Raw genomic sequence first — 26,298 nt, forward strand, 5'->3', positions numbered from 1 at the left:
AAAGACTGCAATGGCTAGGCTAAGGGGATGAATCCTGCCACAGCCAAGGTTGCAGTACTCCTCCCAGCAGGGTGATGGGAACATAGAAATGACAGCAGAAAAGGACCAAATGGTCCATTCAGTCTGCCCAGCAACCTTATGGTATTATCTGCCGAGCCCTGCAGGTTACCCCCATGTTTATCACTTTCCCAAACCATAAAAGTCAGGGCCCTCGTTGGTTACTGTCTGAATCCAGCTCCCTGAAACTACTTGCCATTGAAGCAGAGATGAATGATTGAGTTGTGTTAACAGTATGTAGGCTTATTGGTTAAGGGTAGTAACCATCGTAACAGCAAGTTACCCTCCTGCTTATTTGTTTCCCCAGACAGTAAAAGTCAGGGCCCTCTTTGGTTGCTGTGTGAATCCCATTCCCCTTTTCCTCTGCCGTTGATGCAGAGAGCACTGATGGAGTTGCATTTACAGTATGAAGGCTTATTGGTTAAGGGTTGTAACCAGCGCAACAGCAAGTTACCCCCATGCACTCTTTTCTTCATTTCCATCCTCTAGTTTTAGGGATCCACAGTGTTTATCCCATGCCCCTTTGAATTCTTTTACTGTTTTCGTCTTCACCACCTCCTCCGGAAAGGCATAGCAGGCATCCACCACCCTCTCCGTGAAGAAATATTTCCTGACGTTGGTTCTGAGTCATCCTCCCTGAAGTTTCATTTTGTGACCCCTAGTTCTATCCAATGGAAAAGGTTTGACAATTGCGCATTATTAAAACCTTTCAGGTATCTGAAGATCTGTATCATATCTCCCCTGTTCCTCCTCTCTTCCAGGATGTACATATTCAGAGCCTTCAGCCTCTACTCTCTTCTGATACAGGCCATTTTGGTCACTCTTCACTGGACTCCTCCATCTTGTCTTTATTCCCCCTTCAGATACGGACTTCAGAGCTGAACACAGCACTCTAAATTAGGCCTCACCAAAGACCTGTACAAGGGGCATTATCACCTCTTACAGTTACTCACTGTCTTCACTAGCTGTGGGTGTGGGAGGGGGGCCGGTCCTCTAGACAATGAAACTTGCACAATACAGAGACTGATGCTAACATCCTATCATCTGGTCAGGTGGGATCACACCTGACCCCTGCCAGGCCTGGACATTTAGTAGTTCTTTCTGCCTTCACAAAGGTAGACAGAGCTAGAAGCAGCTCACTGCATGCTGCAAGAAATGTTTACAGCCGCTCTCTGAGAGTCCAGGCCTGATGGCCTTGTGGTCCCTCCAGTTGGGTATATTACCCTGGGACCCTCTTTGAAATCAGATCACTTCAACAGGATGAGCTGCTGTGAATATCAGGTGATACATGTCACTCTGGAAAACTGCTTAAGGCTCTAAACACAACATACAATGATCTGTGCTGGACCTTAAACTTCCCTAAAGAAGCATGCATCTTCTGCCCAAGACTTCTTCAGATCAGAGCGGTGCCCACCAGGCCTTCTGTCCACTCTCTTCTTGGTTTTAGCCCTTCCCTATCCTCACTGTTCCTGCACTCTAGACACATCTGCCAGGTTCGTTTCCTTCACCTCTTTGTCTTTCTGCTTCTCCATCTGGACTTAGTCACAGTAATACATTATTACTGCAAGATAATATTACCTGAGCCAGTTCCAGTAATACCAGAACATCTCCATCAATGTCCACATGCATCTGAGCAGCTTCCATGAGTGCTGTTACTGTGTACTGCTCTGTAACACAAAGACATAAATACTGAGGTTAGGGGCTGTCACACCACACTGGTCTTTAAATACATGCACATACACACACACACCTATACATATATGCGCACGCGCGCACACACACACACTGAAGCTAGAGCAGGGATGGTGAACTCCAGTCCTCGAGTGCCACAAACAGGCTTGGTTTTCAGGATATCTACAAAGACCTGCACTTGCATGCAAATCTTTCTCATGTATATTCTTTGTAGATATCCTGAAAACCAGGCCTGTTTGTGACACTCGAGGACTGGAGTTTGCTATCCCTGGGCTAGAGGGTGTCACACCGCACTCCTCCGTATCCAGGGCTGGCCTTTGGATAGAGCAAGCTGGGTGGTCACCTGGGATGCTTTTGAGATGAGGGGGTGCCTCAGGCACTGCCAGCATTGCCCCTTGGGCTGATCAGCTATTGGGCCAGGCAGCAGTGGCGATCATAGACTCCCAGTGTAAGACTTGGCTTGAGGACACGAGCCAAAGCCTGGTGGACTGGGTCTACCTCCAAGTCCCCTCCTGCCATGCGTGTAGCTGGCAGGAGTGTTGCATAATAGTGCATCAACTTCCTCTACTGCACTAAGCTAGTTGCAAGGTGTGAGCTGTGAGATTATGGGATTATGGAGGTGACTCCTGCCAGCTGTGGAAGGCCCAAAGAAGAGCTGGAGATATAGTTATGATAAAAGGGGTGGGGAGACTGAAAGTACTGGGAAATGGGGGCACAGAGCAGGATAATTACATTGTAAGGTAGTGGAAGGAGAGAGAGGGAGAGGTGGGGGAAGGAGAACTTGAGAGATAGAGATGAAGAGGGAGAGAAGATCCAGGATAGAGGGAGAGGACACCAGATGAGGAGGAAGGGAGAGAGAGGCCTGTAATTGGTGAAACAGGGAGAATAGACCTTATCTGGGTAGAGAGAAGATAGAGGATACAGGCAATCAAGGTGAAGCAGTCCAAATCTGGAGAGAAAGGGGGTAAAGAGAGAGCAAGCAGAAGAAAGGGATTGGAACCAGGGGAGAGGGTGAATGACAAGCTTCCCTCGGCACCAGAGCTGGCACTTCTGTTTGCGCAACACATATTCCGAATTCATGGACTCCCCCAGGACATTGTCTCCGACCAGGGGCCTCAGTTCACCGCCCGATACTGGAGGGCTCTCTGTAAGTGTTTTAAGGTTCAGCTCAGCTTTTCCACCGCCTTCCATCCACAGAGTAATGGGCAATCGGAGAGGATGAACCGCTCACTAAAGACATTCCTACGCGCCTTCATCAATGAAAGGCAAGACAATTGGTCCGAACTTCTGCCCTGGGCAGAATTCGCTTACAATAATCACACTCACGCTGCCACCGGAACCTCACCCTTTCGGGTGGTATATGGGAAACATCTCAAACCTCCATTACCCATTGCCACACCCAGTTCCTCGCCCGCAGCACAGTTGTCCGCCCAACAACTTCAGAACCTTTGGCAAGTTACCCAAGACAAGTTGGCCGCTTCTGCTGCGTCCGCCAAGCGGTGTGCTGACCGGCACAGATGACCTGCTCCAGTGTACCTCCCCGGGGATCGTGTCTGGCTCAGCACCCGGAACATTAATTTGAGGACGCCTTCTAGGAGATTTGCACCTAAGTTTTGTGGACCCTTCTGGATCGCCGAGAGGGTAGGGTTGGTCTCCTACCGTTTGCGGTTACCATCCTCCCTACGAATCCACAACGTCTTCCATGTCTCTCTGCTAAAACCACTGGTTCTCTCTCGCTTCCACCGCAAGCCGCCGGACACCTCTGATGAAGCCGTAGCGGAGGACCCTACATACCAAGTACGGGAAATCATCGACGTACGTTTCCTCAATCGAAGATGGGAGTACCTCTTAGCTTGGGAAGGCTGCGGAGATGAGGACAATACCTGGGAGCCTGCCCGCAACATCTTGGACAAAGACCTCCTCTGGCAATTCCACCTTGACCACCCAGGGAAGCCTGGTCCATTGAAGAGGGGGCGTAAAGGGGGGGGGGGGTACTGTTGCGGTCCCGACCACCTCTCCCATGTTCGGGGTCGGTTCCGCTTACCTCCGTTCAGCTCCACGCCGGGGCACGCTGGGATCCTGGTCCTGTAGGCCGCTCGGTCGTGGTCTCGCCACGTGGAGTACGCAGTCCAGGCCACCCGAAGCTCCGCCCCTCTGCTGCCCCGCGCGCGCGAGGAAGGTCCTTATGTGCGCCCAGCACCCGGAAGTTGGGACAGCCCTTCTGCTGACGTCACGCCCCGGATCGCATTTAACCGGCGCCCACTCTGACTAAACGCCTTGCAACGAGGTTCTCTGAATACTAGTTGCCTTCCGTTCCAGTACCTGCCTCAGTGACCTTCTTGTTGGACTTCCTGGTTTTCGATCCCGGTCTGTTCCAGTACCCTGCCTGCCTGCCGCCTGCCTTGATCCCGGTCTGTTCCAGTACACTGCCTGCCTGCCTGCCGCCTGCCTCGATCCCGGTCTGTTCCAGTACACTGCCTGCCTGCCTGCCTGCCACCTGCCTCGATCCTGGTCTGTTCCAGTACACTGCCTGCCTGGCTGCCGCCTGCCTCGATCCTGGTCTGTTCCAGTACACTGCCTGCCTGCCAGCCGCCTGCCTCGATCCCGGTCTGTTCCAGTACACGGCCTGCCTGCCAGTCGCCTGTCTCGAGCCTGGTCCGTCACAGCACTCTGCCTAGCCTCCGGCCCGCCTCTGAACTTTGCCTGCTGACCTCGGGCCCTGTCTCGGACCACTGCTGGACTATTACTCTTGTCCGACTCCGGACCCGGTCCGGTGTTTGCCTTCCTCGGCCCTACTGTCTGACTCCCGCAGGCCAGCCTCCGTACTTCCCTTGCATAGCCTAAGTCCCGAGGGCCTGGGTCCCTATGGGCTCCTCCCAGGGGGATTCCAGGCTCTGGGTGAAACCTTGCCAGGCACTGACTCCGCCTCCCGGTCTGCCATAAGGATCTCTCCTTGCAGCCCGGCCCAAGGGTCCACTACTCCTCTGCCCCAGTATCTCAACTGCAACACAGTGAGCCTGATTTTAGTATCAGGAAAAATAGTGGAAACTAATATAAACACCAAAAACATATAGAAAGACATGGTTTAATGGAACACAGCCAGCATGGATTTACCCAAGGGACCCACAAATTTGTAACATTTTTTTTAAGGGGTTAATAAACATGTGGATAAATATGAACCAATAGATGTAGTGTATTTTTGGATTTTCAGAAGTCATTTGACAAAGTCCCACATGAGAGGCTTCTAAGAAAACTAAAAAGTCACGGGATAGGAAGCAATGTCCTTTCGTGGATTGCAAACTGGTTAAATGACAGGATACAGAGGGTAGGATTAAATGGTCAATTTTCTCAGTGGAAAAAGGTAAACAGTGGAGTGCCTCAGGGATCTGTACTTGGACTGGTGCTTTTCAATATATTTATAAATGATCTGGAAAGGAATACGACAAGTGAGGTAATCATATTTGCAGATGATACAAAATTATTCAGAGTAGTTAAATCACAAGCGGATTGTGATACATTACAGGAAGACCTTGTGAGACTGGAACATTGGGCATCCAAATGGCAGATGAAATTTAATGTGGACAAGTGCAAGGTGATGTATATAGGGAAAAATAATCCTTGATGTAGTTACACAATGTTAGGTTCCATATTACCACCTAGGAAAAAGATCTAGTGGAAAATTCATTGAAATCATCAGCTCTATGTGCTGGGACGGTCAAAAAAAGCAAACAAAATGTTAGGAATTATTAGGAAGAGAATAGTGAATAAAATGAAGAATGTCATAATGACTCTGTATCGCTCCATAGTGAGACTGCACCTTGAGTACTCTGTGCAATTCTGGTCGCCGTATCTCAAAAAGATATAGATGCACTGGTGAAAGTCCAGAGAAGGGCAACCAAAATGGGGCCTCATCCAAGCAGTAATGTCTGGTAAAAATGTGTAGAGAAGACCACTTCACTGCTCGACAAATCTCCTGCAGAGAAAGCAGCTGACCCTCCGCCCACAAGGTTGCCTGCACCCTAGTGGAATGCGCTCTCAACCCCTCTGGCACCGACCAGTCCTTAAAGATATAAGCCAAAGCTATCACCTTTTTCAGCCATCATGCAATAGTGCCCTTGGACGCCTTATTTTCCTACTTAGCACCACTGAACAGGACAAACAGATAAGCAAATCTTCAAAAGCCATTTGTCACTTTAAGATATCGCAAAAGAATTCTGCGCACATCCAAGTGAAGCTCCCTCGCCATAGGAGCATCCACAGACAAATTCGGAAAGGCTGGTAAATCAATCACCTGATTGAGGTGAAAGGAGGAAACCACCTTAGGCAAAAAATGAAGGAACTGTCCTTAAAGAAACCCCCTCCTCCGAAAAATGCAGGAAAGGGTCCCTTCATGACAAAGCTTGCAGCTCAGAAATCCTTCTAGCGGAAAAGATAGCCACCAGGAAAACAGCCTTCAGGGTTAAGTCCTTTAGCGAAGCCCTCCTAACCGGTTCAAAGGGAGGACCTCACAGCACCCAAAGAACCAAGTTCAGATTTCATGCTGGACAAATCTTCTGAACCGAACGACGCAAATGTTTTGCCCCTTGAGGAAACGAACCACATCCGGATGAGATGCCAATGATTTCCCCCCAAATCCTACCTCGAAGGGAACCTAAGGCTGCCACCTGAACCCGTAGAGAATTAAAAGCCAAACCCTTGGTCAAGCCATCTTGCAAAAATGCTAAAATCGGCGGGACATCCACCTTCAAAGGCTGCGCCTTGTTCTGCAAACTCCAGGATTCAAAGACTCTCCATACTCGGACATAAGCCAAATACGTGGAAGACTTCCTTGCCTGAAGCAAAGTAGCAATCACAGGCTCTGAATAATCTTTCAAGTGAAGCCATTGTCTCTCAAAAGCCAAGCTGCTAGACAGAAGCGATCCTCCAGGTCTGAAATTACGGGTCCCTGTCACAGAAACCCTGACAAACGGGCCAAGTGAATGGGACTATCTACTGCTAGATGAAGAAGGTCCGTAAACCATGGCCAGTGCGGCCACTCAGGTGCCACAAGAATCACCCTGCCCGGATTAACCTCAATGTACGATGTGAAATCCGGTGACAAAAGCCGCTAGTTCCTCAAGATGGAGTTTTGCCCAAGCAAACAAACACTGGGCCTCCAGAGCCACAGAGTGACTCTTTGTCCATCCTTGGCAACTGAGATACTCCACTGTTGTCGCACTGTCAGAAAAGCATCCGAACCATCATTTCTGTCCTGCCCTTTGAGCCAGGACAGAAAAGCCTCCAGGCCCTGGCGAACCGCCCTGACCTTCGTGAAGGTTCTGGGCACTGTGACTAACCTGAAGACCTCGGAACTGAAAATACTGTCCTAGTACCATGAAGCGTTTTCGATTGCTGCACTAGCTTTGTGGAATTTAATTCCATTTGAACTGCGTACCTTAGATAATGTGAAAAAATTACACGTCTGTTGAAAGATTTTCTACTCCATCGTGCCTTTAGTGTTTTCTAAAGTCTGTTAGTCCAGATGATCTTCGTATCCTAGGTGATAAATGTGATGTGTTTGTTTGGTTTAATTAAGCAACTTCTAGACTATTTGTAAACAAGATATTGGATTATATAGTTTCTATGAAACTTAAGTTCTCATTGTTTGTCATGTTTATTTTGGATAACATTGTATGTGACAAGCGATTAATAAATCTTAATAAATGAAATGAAAAATGAACGAAGCGAAGAAACTTCTGATGGTCCTTCCGAATGGGAATATGGAGGTATGCCTCTGTCAGGACCATCGACGCTAGGAACTCTCCTCTGCGCAATGCTGCTATAACCGTGCGTAACATCTCCATCCTTCAACGCGGGACCCGCCACGACCTGTTTACCTTTTGTAAGTCAGGAATGGGCCGAAAAAATGCCCTCCTTTTTGGGCACCACAAAGTAAATGTAATACAGTCCGCACCCATGCTCTTCGAGGGAACTAGAACTAACACGTTCAGGTCCAGAAACCTCCGCAGGATCCCTTTCACTGCCTCTCTCATACCACCAGACACGACATTGGACTCCAGGAAGGCCGCCCGAACTGGGCATGAAAATACTAGAGTGTAACAGTCTCTCATGACCTCCAGAACCCAGTGGTCCAAGGTAATCCTGGCCCACTGCTCGCAAAAGCTGGACAATCTGCCCTCTACTGCTTCTAGGCAGGAATGGGCGACCCTGGCTTCAGTTGGCTGCCTTTCCTCCATTGGCCCCCTTTCCAGCAACATCTCTGGAAGTCTCGGGAACCTCGAAAGGACTGTTGCCATCCACTCGATTGTTTCGTTCCTGCTCCCAGAGCTCTCCTGATCGAATAAAACCTACATGAATCCCAGAAACGGGAGCGTGGCAGAAACACCTTCTTGTCCTCAGGCAGCCTGTTCCCTATAGACTCTCCCAGCACCTTCATCAACTGGTCTAAATATTCCCCTTAAAAAATTGATTGCACAACTGGGCCCTGGACCACATGCCAGGCGACTAATTGAGTAGCACAGTAGTCTCCAGGCCGCCACCGCCGAGACTATGCTTCTCGCCGAAGTGCGCACCAAGTCGTATAGCACACCTGCGACATAGGCCACTCCAGCCTGCAGGAGTGCTGACTGCAGAATACTCACATCCCCAGATGAAGCCTACTCCTGCACTTTCTGAACCCAGCAAAGGCATGCCCTCTGCATCATATTGCCACAAATTGCTGCCCGAATACTCAGAGACTTCAAATCTCCGCTTCAACTGCCAACTTGTGGACCTAAGCATCCTTCAATGTGGCGGAACCCACCAGCAGGATGGTTGTCTTCTCGGTAATTGCCAACACTGCAGCCTCCACTTTTACAAGCTTCAAGGACTCCTCCAGTAGCGGGTAAGTCTAGCCATTGCCCTGCCGACCTTCAGGCCCACTCCCGAAAATCCCATTCTCGGTTCACCAGCTTCCAAATCTTCTTAGGCAGGGGAAAGGCAGTAGGCGGACCATGCAGTCCCTCCAGGACCAGATTGATGCCCACACTATCCGACTCCTCCGGAGTCACTTTAACCCCTAGTTCCTCCAGCACCTGGAGATTAAGGGGATGCAATTCCTCCCTTTTTTTTTAACCAGCCGGACTACTCAAGGGTCATCCCCTTCCAAGACTGGATCATTATCCGGATCCGGACCATCCTTATGAACATCCAGGTCCGTATGTGGTCTCGCAACTGCATCCGGCTCTACCCCTCGTGGATCCGACTGATCCTCCTGGAACCCATCAGAATCTCCTGAGCCATCAGATTCATCCTCCGGACCCTCATGTCCGAGACCCAGGCGGCAGAGAAGGTTTCTGGAACCACCTGAAGATCTCATCTTCGGTCTCCTGGAAGAACCACTCAGATGCTGCCCTCGGGAATGCTTTCTCCCTTAACGTTTCCTTGCCAGAAAATCCCTATGAAGAAGAAGTGCAAAATTCCGGGGAAAGACCCCTCTGGATCCTCCATGAGGCTCTCATCCGACTCCCCTCCCCCATGCAGACGCTCCCCAGGGACCTGTCCCACTGGTGACAGTGGACAAGGGGAACCCTAGGCAACTGGGGAGTCAGAGACACCCTGCCCATGAACACTCGCAGACGCAAGAGTGCTCTGGGGTCCTCCGGTGCCTGAGACTACAAGCCCAGATGACTGGGGGTAGCCCTGCTGAAGTTCCCTCTTCCCAAGAGGAACAGCCTGAGCACAGTGAGCATGCATTGAAGTGTGCAGACCACATACCACACGCCCCACAAGCAGCCATCATCAGTTTGGGCACCATTAAGCCCACCGTCGTACAATGAACACACCAGTGATCCCTGCTTGCAGCAGTCAGAAAATGGCCACGCATGCTGTCCCTTTAACTGAACTGGACACCATGCTGACGAGCCTACTCGAGCGGCTCTTACGCCCTCTGTGGTGCGCGGGAAAACAGACCACCCTTGCGCAGGAAAAATAGGCTGCACTCGTGTCAGCTGCGGTGCATGGAAAAACCACACCTCCTACTGCCCCCCCCCCCCCGAGCAAAAGTAGAGAGCAGGGTGCTCACTCTCCCACTCTGCCAACGCTGACTGCTCCCACAGTCATAGGTGCCCTCCTGCCGAGCTCCGACCGAAGCTCCTGCTTGAAAAAGAAGTTTGGTTTTTTTTTTAAAACAAACTTTAATACTCCCAGCAAAAAGAATCAAAGGTACTTCCATTTCAAGGCTGGCAGCTCGCAGGAGACCTCAGAGGTCGTGAGGAAGCCAGTCCACTGGCTATCAGGACCTCTGGACCGTTGTGGGTGAACACCAGCTAGAGGTTCCCAACCTCCCGGTTGAATGGCTCCACCTGAAGGATGGTCCACAAAGGAACCTAACCCCTCAGGGATCCTCCGAACTCGAACTCTCTTCTCTCCAAATTACTTATTTTCAGTCAGACTGCAGGTTTGCATCTCTACCATCTGCTGGAGACAGAGAAATACTGAGGGACTGCAGATGGCACTCTCGGTTAAGTAGCAGTCCCTCAAAGTTTTGTTCTCTGCCACCATCTGCTGGTAGGGATGAATAAACCCACTTGTCTGGACTGATCCGGGGTACTATCAGGAACAGTTGTTTACTCTTTCAGATAACAGAAGGACTAGGAGGCTCTCCATGAAGGTAGCAAGTAGCACATTTAAAACAAATCGGAGAAAATCCAGAGGATGTGGTTAGGGCAGTTAGTATAGTTGAATTTAAAACAGGTTTGAATAAGTTCCTGGAGAAGACCATAAACTGCTATTAAACAAGTTGACTTAGGGAAGAGCCACTGCTATTACTGGCATTAGTAGCATGGGATGTTTGGGTACTTTCCAGGTGACTGAAACTGGGATTGGCCACTGTTGGAAACAGGATGCTGAGCTTGATGAATTCTCGGTCTTACCTTAGGGAGGGAGAAGCAGAATGTCTGGAGTAGGGAAAGAATGCCAGGAGAGAAAAGAGATTGCCTGAAATGAGGGGAGAGAATGTATGGAAGGAGGAAGAAGGGGGATAATATGCCTGGAGAGAGGGAGAAAGGATATGTGAGTGGGGAAAAGGGAGAATGCTTGGCAGGTAGAGGGAGAAGGAGGAAAGAATGCTTGAAGAGAAGGCAGAGAATAGGAAGAGAGTGACCGGAGGGAGGAGTGAAGAAGATGGCACCAGCAACAATTTTTTTCCCAGGGCACCATTTGCTCAGTGACTGTAACACACACATACAGACACACTGAGGTTAGAGGGTGTCACACCGCACATGCTCTGGCACGTCTGTGGAGTGAGTTACCTGTGAGGGCGACCAGGTGTGGTAAGCAAAGTCGATTGGCCAAGATGATGAGGTCTATGGCATCGAGCTCTGGGCTAGACGTGAACTGGCCAGTATAGAGGTACTCCAACACAGCTCGCATGCTGCTCTTAGTGGTGTAGGGAATAGCCACCTAGAGAAAGAGGCAAGAAAGGATTGCTCCTCCTACAGGCTGAGAGCTCTGGTGTGATGTCCTCAGCTGAGACAACACTGCATTCCTCTGGCAGACATTCTCCAGGAAATGTGGGCCTTGCACAATCAAAGATGAGAATTTGTTGCAGCAAAACGACAAATGCTCTGGTGGGGTTGGAGTCAGCAATGTTAAAATGACTTGTTTTCATTACAGTTCTTTATGAATTTGCAAGATAAAGGTCTTTCTTATATTGCAAAATCATTATATTAAATGTTCTGAAGCATATAAACACATAAAGATATGTTTGGGAAGCTGAGATGGGAACCATTCTCATTGATAATAATAATTTATACTCTGCTTTTTGGCACTACATTCAGGTACTGTAAGTATTTCTCTATCCCCAGAGAACTTGCAATAAGTTTGTACCTGTGGCAATGGTGGGTAAAGTGACTTACCCAAAGTCACAAGGAGTCTTGGTGGAATTTGGTCCCTGGTTTTGCTGCTTTTAGCCTGCCGCTCTAACTGCTAGGCTACTGCTCCAAGTAAGAATAAAGTGGTATCACCCCAATATCCCACTGACCCCCATATCTGCCCAAATGCAGACTCTTAATACTCACCTCCTTAGTACTGCTCTCCACAAAAGGACCCCCAAACATGGCAGCCATCCAGTCACAGCTGGAAATAAGCAAAGGCTTATGGGCACTGATAGTTCCATCATCTAGGACAAAGGTCACATCTGCAAGCAAAGTGGGCAGCAAAGAAAATTTAGGATACTCTTTGTGACTGCAGAACACAAACAGAGATAGGGGCAGGCTCTGGGAACAGCAGGACGAAAACTCATCATTCATCATCCATATACAACATGCTGTATGTAGTGTCCATGCCCTTTCATGTTGAGTAGTTTCGAAGGAAAACAATGTGTTGGGGATAGACGTGCCCAGGTAACACACAAACCGTGAGTCAGATGCTGTTGAAGGAAATGTTAATTAATGGGGGGAGGGAGGGTGTCACACAGGACTCAGCATTGGGTTCAACCTTATTTAAAGGAAAATTGGTTCTTACCTGCTAATTTTCGTTCCTGTAATACCACAGATCAGTCCAGACTCCTGGAGTTTTGCCTCCCTACCAGTAGATGGAGACAGAGAAAGTTTTACTGACACTGCCACCTAACCTTGTGTGCCACCTGCAGCTCCTCAGTATTGAACTATATCAAAATTCATCAAAAAACTCGAACTTATTTCTTTTAAAACAATCTGCATTATAGAAAAACCAGAAAATAGACTGAGTGGATGACTCTCCCCCTCCAAAGACTGGGTGGGTTCTGGACTGATCTGTGGTACTACAGAAATGAAAATTAGCAGGTAAGAACCAATTTTCCTTTCCCTGTACATAGCCAGATCAGAACAAGAAGATGTGCGGCATACAATGTACTGGACAGAGGTGAAGTGCACATCCCTCTGGATCTTTGTTTTCGCTACTTGGAGGCCGGACCGGCCCATCTTCAATAATTTGGAAATACATAATACACTACCTTAACCCGTACGATATCAGATGTCCAAAACTACAGAGGAAAAGTTCTGTCCACTCGGCTAAATTACCACTTCTGAAATTCTCCCGATATCTGCGGTTTTGTTGACCTCTCCGGAGTCTATCACCTACTCTAGCCGCAATGCCTCCAGCAATCTGAGCTCTGCGTTATGAGCCAACCCCAACAACCCGAGTTCTTTCTCAAGTTACCTTGTAAGCTGATTCAGCGGGTTCTTCAATATTTAAAATCATCTATTTTACAAAACACATAGACATTCTGTCAAACTTCGGTTCCCCTGACGCAGCTGGAAGCGAAACACGGCCGTGTCGGGGCCCTGTCGCTCTTACAACACTGTAAATTATATATTAAATACCTTGCACATTTTTCAGTGTGCAAATGTAAAATAAATAATTGGTTGTTATATTATTATTGTCCAGTACATTGTATGCCGCACATCTTCTTGTTGTGATTTCCCCTATATGTATGTGCTGTTCACTCCACCTCTCCTCTGTGCTACCATACCCAGATCAGGCCAGACTCCTGGGATGTTCCAAAGCTTCCTACTCTGGGTGGGACCTGGAGAGTCCCGCTCACAAAACACTCTCGCCAAAGCATTGAGAATATGCATCTCCCACATCCAGACAATAGTGACTTGCAAAACTATGCAGAGACTTCCAAGTCACCACCTTACATGTCTTCTACAGAGAAACTAGCTGAGTCTCCACTCACAAAGCAGCCTAAGAGCACACTGAATGAGCACATAACCCCTTCGGAACCAGACGACCTTGGATATGTAGGCCGACCCAATAGCCTCCTTAAGCTACCACACAATGGTAGTCTTAGATGACTGCAAACCTCTTTTCGGACCACTCCATAGAAAAAAAAGATGATCCGACCTTCGAAAATCATTAGTAACTTTCAGATATCTTAATAATGCCCTGCGTATATCAAAAAACTTAAGCTCCCGTGCACGAGGAGCAGAAGAGTCCACATCTAGATAAGCTGGAAGCTCTACTGTCTGATTTATGTGAAACGCCGAAACGACCTTCGGTAAAAAAGAAGTTATCATACGCAAGGACACCCCCGTCAGAAACCTAAGAAACAGCACAACAAGGCCTGTAACTTGGAAACTCTCCTAGCCGAACAGATTGCCACCAAGAAAACAATCTTAAGCATCAAATCCTTCAGAGTCTCCCTTCTGATTGGTTCAAAAGGAGCCTCACACAAACCTTTGAGGACAAGATTAAGACTCCAAGGTGGGCAAACTCTCTGCATCAGAGGATGCAAATTCTTTGCACCCCGTAGAAAACGAATAACATCCGTTAAGACAACTTAAAGCAGCCACCTGAACCTTAAGAGAATTTAGAGCCAGGCCCTCGACCAACCTTCCTACAGAAAGGATAAGACATCTATCTACAACTGCAGCCTCCAGAGGTAGCACACCATGCTCCATACACCAGGCTTCAAAGACCTTTTAGACCAGGGGTGGGCAGTTCCGGTCCTCGAGGGCCACAAACCAGTCTGGTTTTCAGGATATCCCTAATGAATATGCATGAGAGAGATTTGCAAGCACTCTGCCTCAGTTGTATGCAAATCTATGTCATGCATATTCATTAGGATATCCTAAAACCTCGACAGGTTTGTGGCCCTCGAGGACTGGAATTGCCCACCCCTGTTCTAGACTCTCACATAGGAAAGACAGGTCAACTTTCTCCTAGCCTGCAAAAGTGTCGTAATCACCGCCTCGGAATAGCCTTTGCGCCTTAAACGCCTCCTTTCAAAAGCCATACCGCTAGACAAAAGTGAGCAGCCTGGTCTGAAAATATGGGCCACTGACAAATGAGGCCTGTTAAATGTCCGAAGCGAATCGGCCCATCCACGGCCAAGTTGACTAGATCCGTGAACCATGGTCGATGTGGCCACTCTGCAGCCACCAGCACCACTTCGCCCTGATGTCTCTCTATCCTTTGCAACACTTTGCCTATTAGCGGCCATGGAGGGGAAGACGTACAGCAGTACCCCCCCACCCCCTGGGGCCAAGGCATTACTAGAGCATCAATACCCTCGGCCCTGTGCTCCTTTTGCTGACTGAAAAAATGAACAGCCTTGGCATTCTGGCGCGTCGCGATTAGATTCATATGTGGCAGACCCCATCTCTCACAGGTGAGCTGCATCGCTGTCTCTGAAAGCTCCCACTCTCCTGGATCTAAGAGCTTGCAACTCAAAAAAACCTGCTTGGACATTTTCGATCCCTGCGATGTGCAATGCCGCAATCTGTTCCAGGTGAAGTTACGCTCAACGCATCAAAGTCTATGGCCTCCCTGAGAGGACTGACCCAGAAATGCGAACTGCTTCTGTGCCCTGACACTCCTCTAGCTGGACAAGTTCTTCTACTATCCTGAAACCAGGAACAGACCTGAAAAAATCTCTTGCCCTTAGGTTTATCCTCAGGCAGTCTATTTCCCTTTTCTTGCCCAAGTTCTTCATCTTCTCCGAACAAAAGTTTGCCTTTAAATGGCAGAGAACTCAACTGCGACTAGGAGGATACATCAGTGGAACAGTTGCACAACCATAATAGTCTCCTGGCCGAGACCACAGACACCATAATTTGACGACGTCCTTACCAAGTCACATAAGGCATCTGCCCCATAAGCAACTGCCACCTCTACATGCTCCGCCCTGCTTGCTTCGTCACCAGAAATTGGATGACTCTCCTGCAGTTGTTGAACTTGGCGCATAAAACTAGAACAAATAGCAACTCTCAGGCTTTGAGCAGACATATCAAAACTCCTCTTATGAAGCACCTCCAACTTCCAAACCTGCACATCCTTCAATGCTGCGGACCCCGCCACAGGTATAGTCGTCTTCTTAGTAACCGCAGAGACCGCAGCATCAACCTTAGGAAAAGGGTACAGCTTTGCCATCGCCCTACCCACCTTCAGGCCTTCATCGGGAGTTCCCCGCTCCCTTTCCACCAGCTTCTTTACGGATTTGTGTTAAAGGAAGGCTCTAGATGGACCCCTCAGCCCATTCAGGACTGGATCCGCTCCCTCCAAATCTAAATATTCCTGCAGTACCTTGATCCCGAGTTCCAGAAGAGCCTGAGGAATTAAGAGTTCCAGGTCTTCCTGCTGGAACAGACAGACTACCTTTAGGTCATCCCCTTCAAAAACCGGAAACTCATCCGGATCCTCTTGCTGATCATCTCTTGGACCTGGATCCCCTGGCAAATCAAGCCCTGTAGGATCCCTTGTGTGCTCTGGGGAACCAACTGACTCCTCAGACTCCCCCCCACGAAGACCCAACTGAGAAGAAGGACCTTTTGACTAGAAGGACCCTTTTGGTAGAGGATTGAGCTGATTTGGACCCCTCACCCTGTTCTCCGGATGGTCAAATTTGTTCCCTAGAGGAGGACCCTTCTTGCTGCTTAGCCAAATAGGCCTCGTGCAGCAACAAAACAAGGTCTGGCAAAAAAGGCTGTGAAGAAACAGATCGGGGCACAGCCTGCACTTCCTCCCCCCTCGGAAACTTCCTGCTCCTCTCCAGAGCCACAACAAGCCAGGGACAAACACGGGGGAACATCCTTCATGGCCATTCCTGCCTATGCAGGAATGGCCATGAAGGAATCCAAGATGGCCACCATTCCCGCACTAAGTGGGAAGGGATCCTCTGCCAGCCTCAAGCTCCAACACGCTGCGGGCAATGAGAGGGAAACTAATCGCTGCCTTTTAGTACTCCCCTGCTGTCAGCTGGGGAGCCCCCCATTTGAAGCACAGCCGGAACATAGCCCCTCTCTGTTTAGCCACGAGCGTGCCGATCCACTCGCTTGGCAGATGGACCCGTGTCCCATCATGGTTGCAGTTAAAAGCTTACCTTAGAGCAGCTTGAAATACACTGACCTCAAATTACAAATTTCACACCCAGCTACCCAAACCAGGCAGGGTCTGCTTCTTCTGGCTACAAAAATGCCAGAGGAAACAAAAAACTGCTCAAAGTATCCTGGCTACAAATAGCTAGAAGAAAACAAAACAAAATCTTTTACCCTGAGCCTGCAGCCGCCTCAGCAACCTTGTGAAGGGAAGGGATCTGGACTACCACTTTTACACCTCAAGGGTGCAAGGACCGAGCATACACAAGGGACACCAACCCCCAGCTCATCCACCTCAACCGGTCAGGGAAGGACCCACTAGGACCCAAAAAGCCCCAGGAGGAAGGCTCCAAAACTCTAAAAATATCATAAACACTGCAGAGCTGCAGGTCTGCCCATCTACCATCTTCTGGAGACAGAGAAATACTGAGGAGCTGCAGGTGGCACATGAGGTTAGGTGGCAGTATCAATAAAACTTTCTCTGTCTCCATCTGCTGGTAGGGAGGCAAAACTCCAGGAGTCTGGACTGATCTGGGTATGTACAGGGAACTTTCATTGACATAATCCTGGGAATGGGTTTGCTCATTGCAAAATTCACCAGTGATGCAGACTCGGGGAGTTCAACTCTACCTCTGAGCCTGATTGAAAACTGACATGGAGCAGGGTGACAGTTTCAGCACAGAGACATAAAAGTGATCCAGGGAGAGGTTACAGCTTCAAGGACAATACTGAAAGCAGTTTGCACAGTTAAAGTCTTTCACCCATGCGAATCAGCTGTCTGAAAAACACCCCCTCTCAATACAGCTAAGAGCCTGCATGCTCTTCCATCATGTGCATACTTTTTTGCCACCAGGGCTGCGATTAGGCTGGGGGATGGGAAAAGTACACAGGTAGGAAGCATTTTCAAATCTTTGTATGTGCTTTTCCAGCAAACATATAACTGCAGAAAAAGTAGGAGCAAGCGAGTGCATGCACTTTCCCTTTCAAAATGGGTGCAAAGTCCAAGGGTATGAAGCATGCACTGTCTCTGTTCCAGTATAGACAGTGTGAAAACTGCCCACCTTGATGCAATAGCTGCAGATGGAAAACTACTTGTGGCGGACAGGATGCCGGAAATTTACAAAGATCTGCAGCTAAACTCGAGCATGTGCTGTCAAAATATCAGACCTACTGCATGCATAGAAAAACAAAACAAGATGGCAGAGAAAGAACAAATGGCTCATCTAGCTTAAAAAGGGAAGGGAGAAATTTGATCTTGTGGTAGCTTTTCATGACCCAGCCCCCATGCTTTCAAAACAGGGCCCATGAATAGGGTTCTATCACCATTGCTAACAGAAACGCCAAAAACAGTACCAGAAAAGGTGCCCTTGGCCAGGCACTCCTTCACACGGTTGCTTCTCCTGACGTGGAAGGCTTTGGTGATCTCCTGGTTCATGAAGGCCTCATTATTCAGAACATTGGCCACCATCATTCTGAGGTCAAATACTTCTAGCAGTTCTGCAATATGGGCGATCTGCATGAGGTCTCGCTCATTCTCATCCAGTTCCCCTGTATAGAGGTACTTAAGCACTGCACGGAAGGGACCTGGCTGGATGGATGGATCCATCTTTACTACCATCATGAGGCGGGGTTTATAGGTGACAGGCTCTTCTGCCATCTCTTCCTGGATGCTAATAAATGCCCGGCTCCAGGAGGAGAGTATCCTCCCCCTCCTTAGTCCAAGTTCTCCATTCTGAAAGGTACTTGACCTCAAGATTCCATCACTAGTAGAAGTTCTAAGGCACTGCTGGCCAGAGCTAATGTCCTCGGTGCTCTCACAAATGTCAAAACTGGCAGCTCTCATAAGAAACTCCCTGCCCTGTCTCTCCTCCTTGTGAAACGTCCGCTCATTACTGGCAGAACCCTTCTGCAGATCTTCACTCAGGTCCATAAGGAACAGGTCATAGAATTTGGAGGAGGAAGTGGAGAGGTAGATCTTGTGTGCATAGATTTTAATCCGCTCCTGAAGCTCCAGGATAATGTCAGCACACAAGTGGTCCTCCAGCAAGTGAGCAGGACGGTCTTCATTGTCAGAAGGAGGATCTGGAACGATTATAATGGGTGGAGGTGGTTTGGGAGGAAGGAAGGGAGCCTGGAGTAGCGGCCTCTGGACATTGCGCAAGTGGGACTTCCAGAACTGGAGATGTCTTCTGGAGATAAGGGCAGCTCTGATTGCATTGTCAAAGACATCCTTGATACCAAACTGGGCAACCACACTGGTCTCATAATAGGGAATCCCAAGTTCCTTGGCGACTTCTCGTCCCTTCTCTGGAGGAAGAATCTCATTGGGTTTGATAGGCCTAGAACAGGAAATTCAGAACATCATAAGCTACTCAAACAGCTCAATAATCTATAAAACATCCCGTTTTGTGACAATATTTTTTGTTACATCAAGAGAGATTGTGGCCCATCTAGTTTATGAACACAACATCCATTACACATTCAGGCAAATCAGTACTTAACATTTAAGATCCCAACAGTACACATCAGGAAGCAAATCTTGTATGTGGGATATTTAATTTGATGTTGCTCATATTTCAAAGAAAAGAGCTGGTAAACTAAAGGGACAGATTAAGTAAAAAGGAAGAAGATAGATGTCTCCTTGATGGGATTGGCGGAGGAAAAATAATTGGCATTCCTTGTTCAACAGAATGATTTCCATCCATGTCTCAGGTCTATGCTCCAGTGAAATGCAAAGGTTGACTGCTTATAGTAGGGTACGTCAATAGTTCCTTCCAACAAATGGCAACAGAACCATGCTTTGGAGTGGCTGCTCTTGAGGCCAGCCCCTTGGAATGGTACCAATCTCCAGCCAGCTCCACTCACTGGAGAAAGAGACTGGGACAACCAGTGCTAGACATTTGCACACAAGTGATAGCAGATATGGGGGAAAGCATTTTTTTCAAAAAGTTGCTGAATAGCATCTTAGCTCGCTGTGTTTTAACCAACTAAGTTAAAGCGCATTTTCAGCTACCGCCTAGCCAGACAGGTTACAGCTGAAAATGTTTCCTAAATCTAGCCGGATTTCAGCATTAGCCAGATAAATCTCCCACCTCCTGAAACGCCAGTTTTTTTTATGAGCAGCTAAATGCAGGAGGTAGCTATATTTAGCTGTTCAGCAGCACTAAAATTTGAAAACCTCAGCTCTAGTTAGGTAGCGAGATTTTTTTTTTTTATCCATACTGGGTCAGACCAAGGGTCCATTAAGCCCAGCATCCTGTTTCCAACAGTGGCCAATCCAGGCCATAAGAACCTGGCAAGTACCCAAAAACTAAGTCTATTCCATGTTACTGTTGCTAGTAATAGCAGTGGCTATTTTCTAAGTCAACTTAATTAATAGCAGGTAATGGATTTCTCCTCCAAGAACGTATCCAATCCTTTTTTAAACACAGCTATACTAACTGCACTAACCACGTCCTCTGGCAACAAATTCCAGAGTTTAATTGTGCATTGAGTGAAAAAGAACTTTCTCCGATTAGTTTTAAATGTGCCCCATGCTAACTTCATGGAGTGCTCCCTAGTCTTTCTATTATCTGAAAGAGTAAATAACCGATTTCACATCTACCTGATCTAGACCTCTCATGATTTTAAACACCTCTATCATATCCCCCCTCAGCCGTCTCTTCTCCACTGTGCTCTTGCAGGGTACATTACCTGGCCAAGGGACGCCGGGCTCGATTCACTGCTTCAAGGTCCGCGTAGCGAAGGTCCAGCTGGCAGCCTACAAGGATGACAGGTGCTCGTGGGCAGAAGTGCTTGATCTCAGGGTACCACATCGTCTTCACGTGATACAGGGAATTTGGGTTAGCAATAGAAAAACAAAGCACTACCACGTCAGACCTAGGAGAGAGAAGATCAGGAGACGTGACCAAATGGACACTGCTTTTAATGCCATCCTGAATACGCAGTTATTACCCTACATGTATGCCCTTGCTAGATACAGTGATCCAAGTTATGTTTTCTACTTCTAATAGTAACAATTGATACAAATTGTGTATTAACATAAGGCTTTCCTTCAATTCGATCACCCTAGAGGGAATCAGCACTTGAGGAGATGATCACTGAAATCCCCTTTACCCTGTTTCCACATTTTGATCATGGTATTATTTTGCTCACCTTCCATAAGCAAAACGTCGATCTTTGTGATGGTCGCCAAATGTATCCCATAGTCGCAGCGACACACTTACATCATCCACTACATCCCGTGAGCGTTCCAGAACCTGAGGGAATATGAATCAGCGCAGATAGAAGGTAAGATGTGCTATGGCCAGTGTCGCTTACTACTGTACATAAGAGCAACATTCTGTGGATATTTAGCAAGAGAATCACAAGACAAGTGCAAAGGAATGATTCTGTGAAGCAGTGATAACACTCTTATATGCTAAGAGATACTGATGTCAGGAGATCTTGGCTCAGCTTATTATAAAGCACTTTGATAACTGCATGTTTTAAGGTTTTTAACTTTTGAAAGATTTCACTGGGAAAGGTTCTGCTGTAGCCCAAAATGGAATAAGGGACTGCTATTCCACTGCATACAGACGATACTGTATACAGATTACAGGCAGAGAATGTGTCAGCCAACCGAGCACTTGAGTGACTGATTGCTACCTAGTATTTTAGGAAGGTGATATGAAAGATTTACCTGACAAGGGATGTTTAGATTTTGCAGAGAGGAATGAGAAATCAAGAAGTTTAAGCAATATGTATTTATTTATTTTACATGATTTATATACCGTCTAACAATAAAATATTGATCAATTGGAACTGGGGCCTTATAGCTAGTCATGGACACCAGTGACAGGACTTGACATCCTGAAAACTGTGATTAGCTGCATTGCCAGAGTTCCCCATAAAGGGCATCCCATTTGCTATGTCAATCAGAACACACCATAGACTCTCATTCTCCACCCCTGAGCTTCACTGAAAAGCACAGAAACAGATTATCTGGGGGCAGATAAGGACCATATGACCCTTCTAGCCTGCTCAATTTACTTCCATATGCAATATCTTAGATACAATTTGATCTCCAACTTTCCCTTTACTCCCTCACAACTAGGGATCCTCTACGCTTGTCCCAGGCGTTCTTGAATTCTGTTACCATTTTTGCCTCACCATCTCCTCTGGGAGGTCATTCCATACACCCACTGCCCTTTCTATGAAGAAATGTATCCTCATGTTCCTTCTGAGTCTACCTCCTCATGTTTTCTTGTTCCAGAAGTTCCTTTCTGCTGAAGAGACTTGCTTGTTTATTATCATGCCTTGGAGGTATCTGAATGTCCCTTTCACCTCTCCTCTGTTATACAGATACAGACCCTGCACCATTTTGGTAGCTCTTCTCTGGCTATATCCTTCCGGAGGTGCCTTCTCCAGAACCAGACACGGTTATTGGTGAGACCTCACTTCCTGTTTCCCTGGTTATACCTTACCTCTCCCTGTGCACCTTAGCACTCCTCTGGCTCTCGCCACTGTCTTGTCGCACTGTTTTGCAGCCTTGAGATGACTACACATGATCACCCCAAGGTCTGTATGGCACACATCAATGTCTCAACCCCGTTATGTCCTGCTTCTTTGGATTTCTGTCCCCCCGTCCCCCCCAATTCAGGACTCTATACTTTTTTTTGTACTGAATCTTAATGCCATGTATGTGACCACTTCTCAGGCTTTCCTAGATCACTCATTTTTCTGCTTCGAGTGTCAATACTAAGTTCTGCATAAAGACAAACTTTTCCTACTAACCCCACTGTAACACCACTTGTGAAAATATTGAGCACAGCCGGTCCTAGAAGTGATCCCTGAGGTACCCCACTATGAGCTCCCTACTCCATTTAGTACTCATTTTTGTGGTCTATCCATTCAACCAGCTTCTAATCCAGTTTACCATCTTACAGGTAAATTTTAAAAGGCGCGCACATTGGGCACACACGCAAAGACACGCTTAATTTTATATCGTGCGTGCAAGTACACGCGTGCCATTTAAAATATCCCTGCCGTGCATATGTGTGCAGTCTTTACAACATATTTTAGTAACCTGCTCGCACAAGTGACCATTGGGGGGGGGAGGGGGGGGGAGAGAGAGAGAGAGAGAGACACTATGACACTCTCTCTATATCTCCCACTGTAAGAGGGGCACTTTCAACTCAGGGTGCGTTTTGGGAGGGACGATGTTACCCTTGCACCCTAGGCAGACCAATGTCACACCGCTCCACCCAAAACGCACCCCGAGTTGAAAGTGCCCCTCTTACAGTGGGAGATATAGAGAGAGTCATAGTCTCTCTCTCCCTCTCCCTCCTGGTGTTCAGGACCGAAAGTCTTGACCCCACTCCTTTTCTGCCTCCTAATTCTTGATGCTCGCACAGGTATGTACATGCATACTTTCCGGTTTCCCTAAAATTCGTGTTGCTCGCGTGCGGCCCACGTACGCATGTATGGGACCGTTTTTTACAGGAGCGAAAAACCCCTGGGTACTCATTTATTCATGAGCCTGTTATCAAAAGCTTTGCTGAAATCTAATTACAGCATATCCAGAGTCCACCCAGATCTAGTTCTTTGATCATCCAGCTAAAGAAAGTGATGAGATTTATTTACCATGATCTCTCTCTGTAAAGGTCCTGCTGTCACATAGACATTCATAAGCCCCCCCCCCCCCCCCCCCCGTCTTCATGTTCATGCCACTTACCTCCTGACAGACGCGGTACTGGTCGATGGCCCACACTGTGGGCACGTGGGTTGCGAGGAGCTGGTATTGTGTTAGCGTGGCATTACAGGCACGAGCGCAAATGAGGCGGGTCTTGCCAACTGCATTATCCCCAACCACAACACATTTGATGGTTTCTACGTTTGGCCTTTCATAATCCATGTCGGAGTCCATTAATTGGGATCTAAGAAGATAAGGCAGGACAGAAAGGCACTGTGAAACCTCTACTCATTCCAGCGGTGGCAACAGGACCTTCTGCTTCACACCCGTCAGTGGTGTCAGGACAGGGGCTTAACCCCACCAGCTTATCTTAAATTAAACGTTATCCCTTCCTAAACACACTGCTCCCTGCAGGTCCCAGGGAGGACTCAGATGCATTATCAACCTAATCCCAGGCACTGCTGTGTCTGTGAAAAAGAGGACACCTGGATACATGCTACAGAAGGTAAGAGAAAAGCAACTTTCTTTGGAGGTTTCGGATGCCAAGTCATGCAACTCCCCTTCTCTCCAGTTTCCTTATATACCAGCCTTGTCTAAATCCTCTACCCCCTCCCGCCACGAGGGTCGTTCCCATCCTTTGCCCTCCTTTCTCCTCCCGCCTCCCTTTGCAGAAGCCCTGTCTACGTCCTCATTCCACCACAGCCTCCCTCAGTGCTACCCATGACTACAGGCTCTCCTCCCTCCCCCACCATCATTCCCAGCCTTTCTTACTTTACTCTTCTTTCTGTTCACTTTTAAATTTTATAAAAAAAAAAAAACCAACTTAACTGTACACTTGGACTTTTTTTTTTTTTTTAATGGCAAACATTTCCTGAGCTGCTTTCTAGTCCATCCTCAACTGCTCTTCCTTAACCTCTGGTCCAGATTCCTGCCTGATCCTCGGACAGAACACCAACCTCTCCCACCAGCTCCTTCCCACTCAGCAGAAGCACATATAGCGACAAGAGCTCAGAGTTTTCAGCCAGAGCCTTGAGACCAGAATAGCAGTACTGTCAACAAGCAGCCATCGGAAGCACCTCTGACACTTCAGACATTCAACGGACTGTAAGGTGATTACGCAAACACAACCTGAGCAAAGTCCTTGCTCTCACATGAAGTGCATAACCTTCGGCAAGTCATTAAGTAACCTGGGTAACTTAGCTGACACAGGCTATAAGGAAGCTCATACACTGACAGAGCAAGCTGAGTCAGAGAAGGGAGCAGGAATCCACACCTCTCCCTCTATCTGCCAAGAGAGGAATCCCCATCCAAATCTGAGCCTCTGCAGAAGAGTTTTCCAAGTAAATTACTCTCATAACCCTTGCCTTTATGACCAGTACATGACTTTCCAAATGCTGCTTCTTAAGAAATCCTAACTATAAACAGGCCCGGCGTGTCCTGGAGTGCACACCCGGAGGAGGCAGCGAGCCGGCTGCCATCAGAGAGACCCATCTTCCGTTTGCAGAAGATTGGGGGAGGGTGGTGCCTGGGTGTCGAATCTGGGCCTGGGAGTTGAATCCCGGTGCTGGTGGCAGGGGGAGGGAGGTTCAAACCATGCGGCAGGGGAGGGTGAGAGGCTGAGATTCCAGCTTCTATTTTGGGGTAAGGAGAGAGTCCAGGGAAAGTGGGAGTGGTGGTGAGAAGTGGTTCGCACTTCCAGGCATGATGACGTCTCTGTGCAGACTGAGCAGTGAGAGAAGCACCACACACCTCCTCCTGCACAGACTCCGTGCTGACCCGCAGCGTGGGAAGGGAGAGACGGGGAAGAAGCGCAGGAGTTTGTGGGGGATGTGGGGGCAAGTGAGGGACTTTCCCGGGGTCGGGGATTTCTGGGAGCTGTGATGTTCCAGGTTCTCAAAATGATCGAGAAGACGTTTGTGTGAGGAGGGTGCGGCCTCTTGGCCCTGGGGTTGGAGCACATTTCTGTCTGCTGCTATCTCTCCTCCCAGAACCACACGGCAGGTGGGGGAGCTGAAGAGCCAGGGACAAAAACAGCTGAGCCGCTCTGCTTTAATTTATTAAACTTTTTAACCCTAGATACACAACCTCGCTCCCTCCCCGCAAATCAGGAAGGCACGCGGGGCCATGGTGGAGCTCATCCCATCACAGCCAAAGACCACATGAGGCCATGTGTGTATGTGTGTGAGTGACAGAGCATGTGTGTATCTGAGAGCTTGTGTGTTTGTGCATGTGTGTGTACCTGTGAATGTATCTGTGTGAGAGCCTGTGTGTATGTTTGTGTGCCTGTGAGAGCCCATGTGACACACACATAATGTATCTGTGAGGGAGAGGGAGTGTGTGAGAGAATGAATGTGTTACTGTGCATGTGTGTGAGACAGCAGATAAAATCTGGGCATTCCTACCTCCCCCAATCCACTACAATCTCAGGGTGACTGGAAATGAGAAGATCACAGGTATGGAGAGCAGGAGAATTTTTGTAATCCTTATTAGTTTTAATTATTGGGTGTAATTTGCTAATTCTGCTCTTCCAAAATATTTAATTTTGGGAAGTGGGAATAGAACATTTTTTAATTATTGGATTTTTTATTCATCAGATATTTTGAAATATTTTCTTGGTGTTTGGGAAATTTTGTATATTCTATTCATTAACTGTTTGAAATATTTATTTTTATGAATATGATTTTACTATTATGATTATTTTATATTTCTTGATTTTATTATTTAATGTTTTTATGAAGAATGGTAATGTTTCTGTTATTCCATTGTTGCTCTGCATGTAGAGACTGGCTTGTTGTGGGTTCCACTTCAGTTCTCAGCACATTTCTGTTTATACTTTCTGATCTCTTTATTCTGTATTTGGTGAGGGTCTGTCTGTGTTCTGCATATGTGACCAAGGTGAGGTATTTTGCTGGTATGTAACTTCTGTGAAAGGATCTATAGTAGCCTGTTTTCCTAATAAGAGTTTTATTGGTGTTCTAGGGCCTGATGTAATGTGTGCAGTGTTGCCTTTTCATAGATAAGATTGTTAGGGTTGTTTTG

General features: G+C 47.7%; 1 protein-coding gene across 9 annotated transcripts in view; it reads right to left on the bottom strand.

Moving 5' to 3' along the window:
* The window catches only part of RHOBTB2 (Rho related BTB domain containing 2), a 50,891-nt gene that overhangs the window by 3,954 nt on the left and 20,639 nt on the right, over positions 1-26,298 (bottom strand). For 4 of the 9 annotated variants that reach the window (XM_029603766.1, XM_029603769.1, XM_029603773.1 and 1 more), the window contains 7 exons: positions 23,302-23,503; positions 20,742-20,845; positions 20,280-20,465; positions 17,940-18,925; positions 11,808-11,926; positions 11,040-11,190; positions 1,636-1,724 (listed from right to left, as the gene is read on the bottom strand). In XM_029603766.1, the coding sequence (XP_029459626.1) occupies positions 1,636-1,724; positions 11,040-11,190; positions 11,808-11,926; positions 17,940-18,925; positions 20,280-20,465; positions 20,742-20,845; positions 23,302-23,503 (1,837 nt within the window). The other 5 variants (XM_029603774.1, XM_029603768.1, XM_029603770.1 and 2 more) reach the window with 5 other exon arrangements.

Source organism: Rhinatrema bivittatum, chromosome 5, assembly GCF_901001135.1.
Source record: "Rhinatrema bivittatum chromosome 5, aRhiBiv1.1, whole genome shotgun sequence".
Taxonomy (NCBI): domain Eukaryota; kingdom Metazoa; phylum Chordata; class Amphibia; order Gymnophiona; family Rhinatrematidae; genus Rhinatrema; species Rhinatrema bivittatum.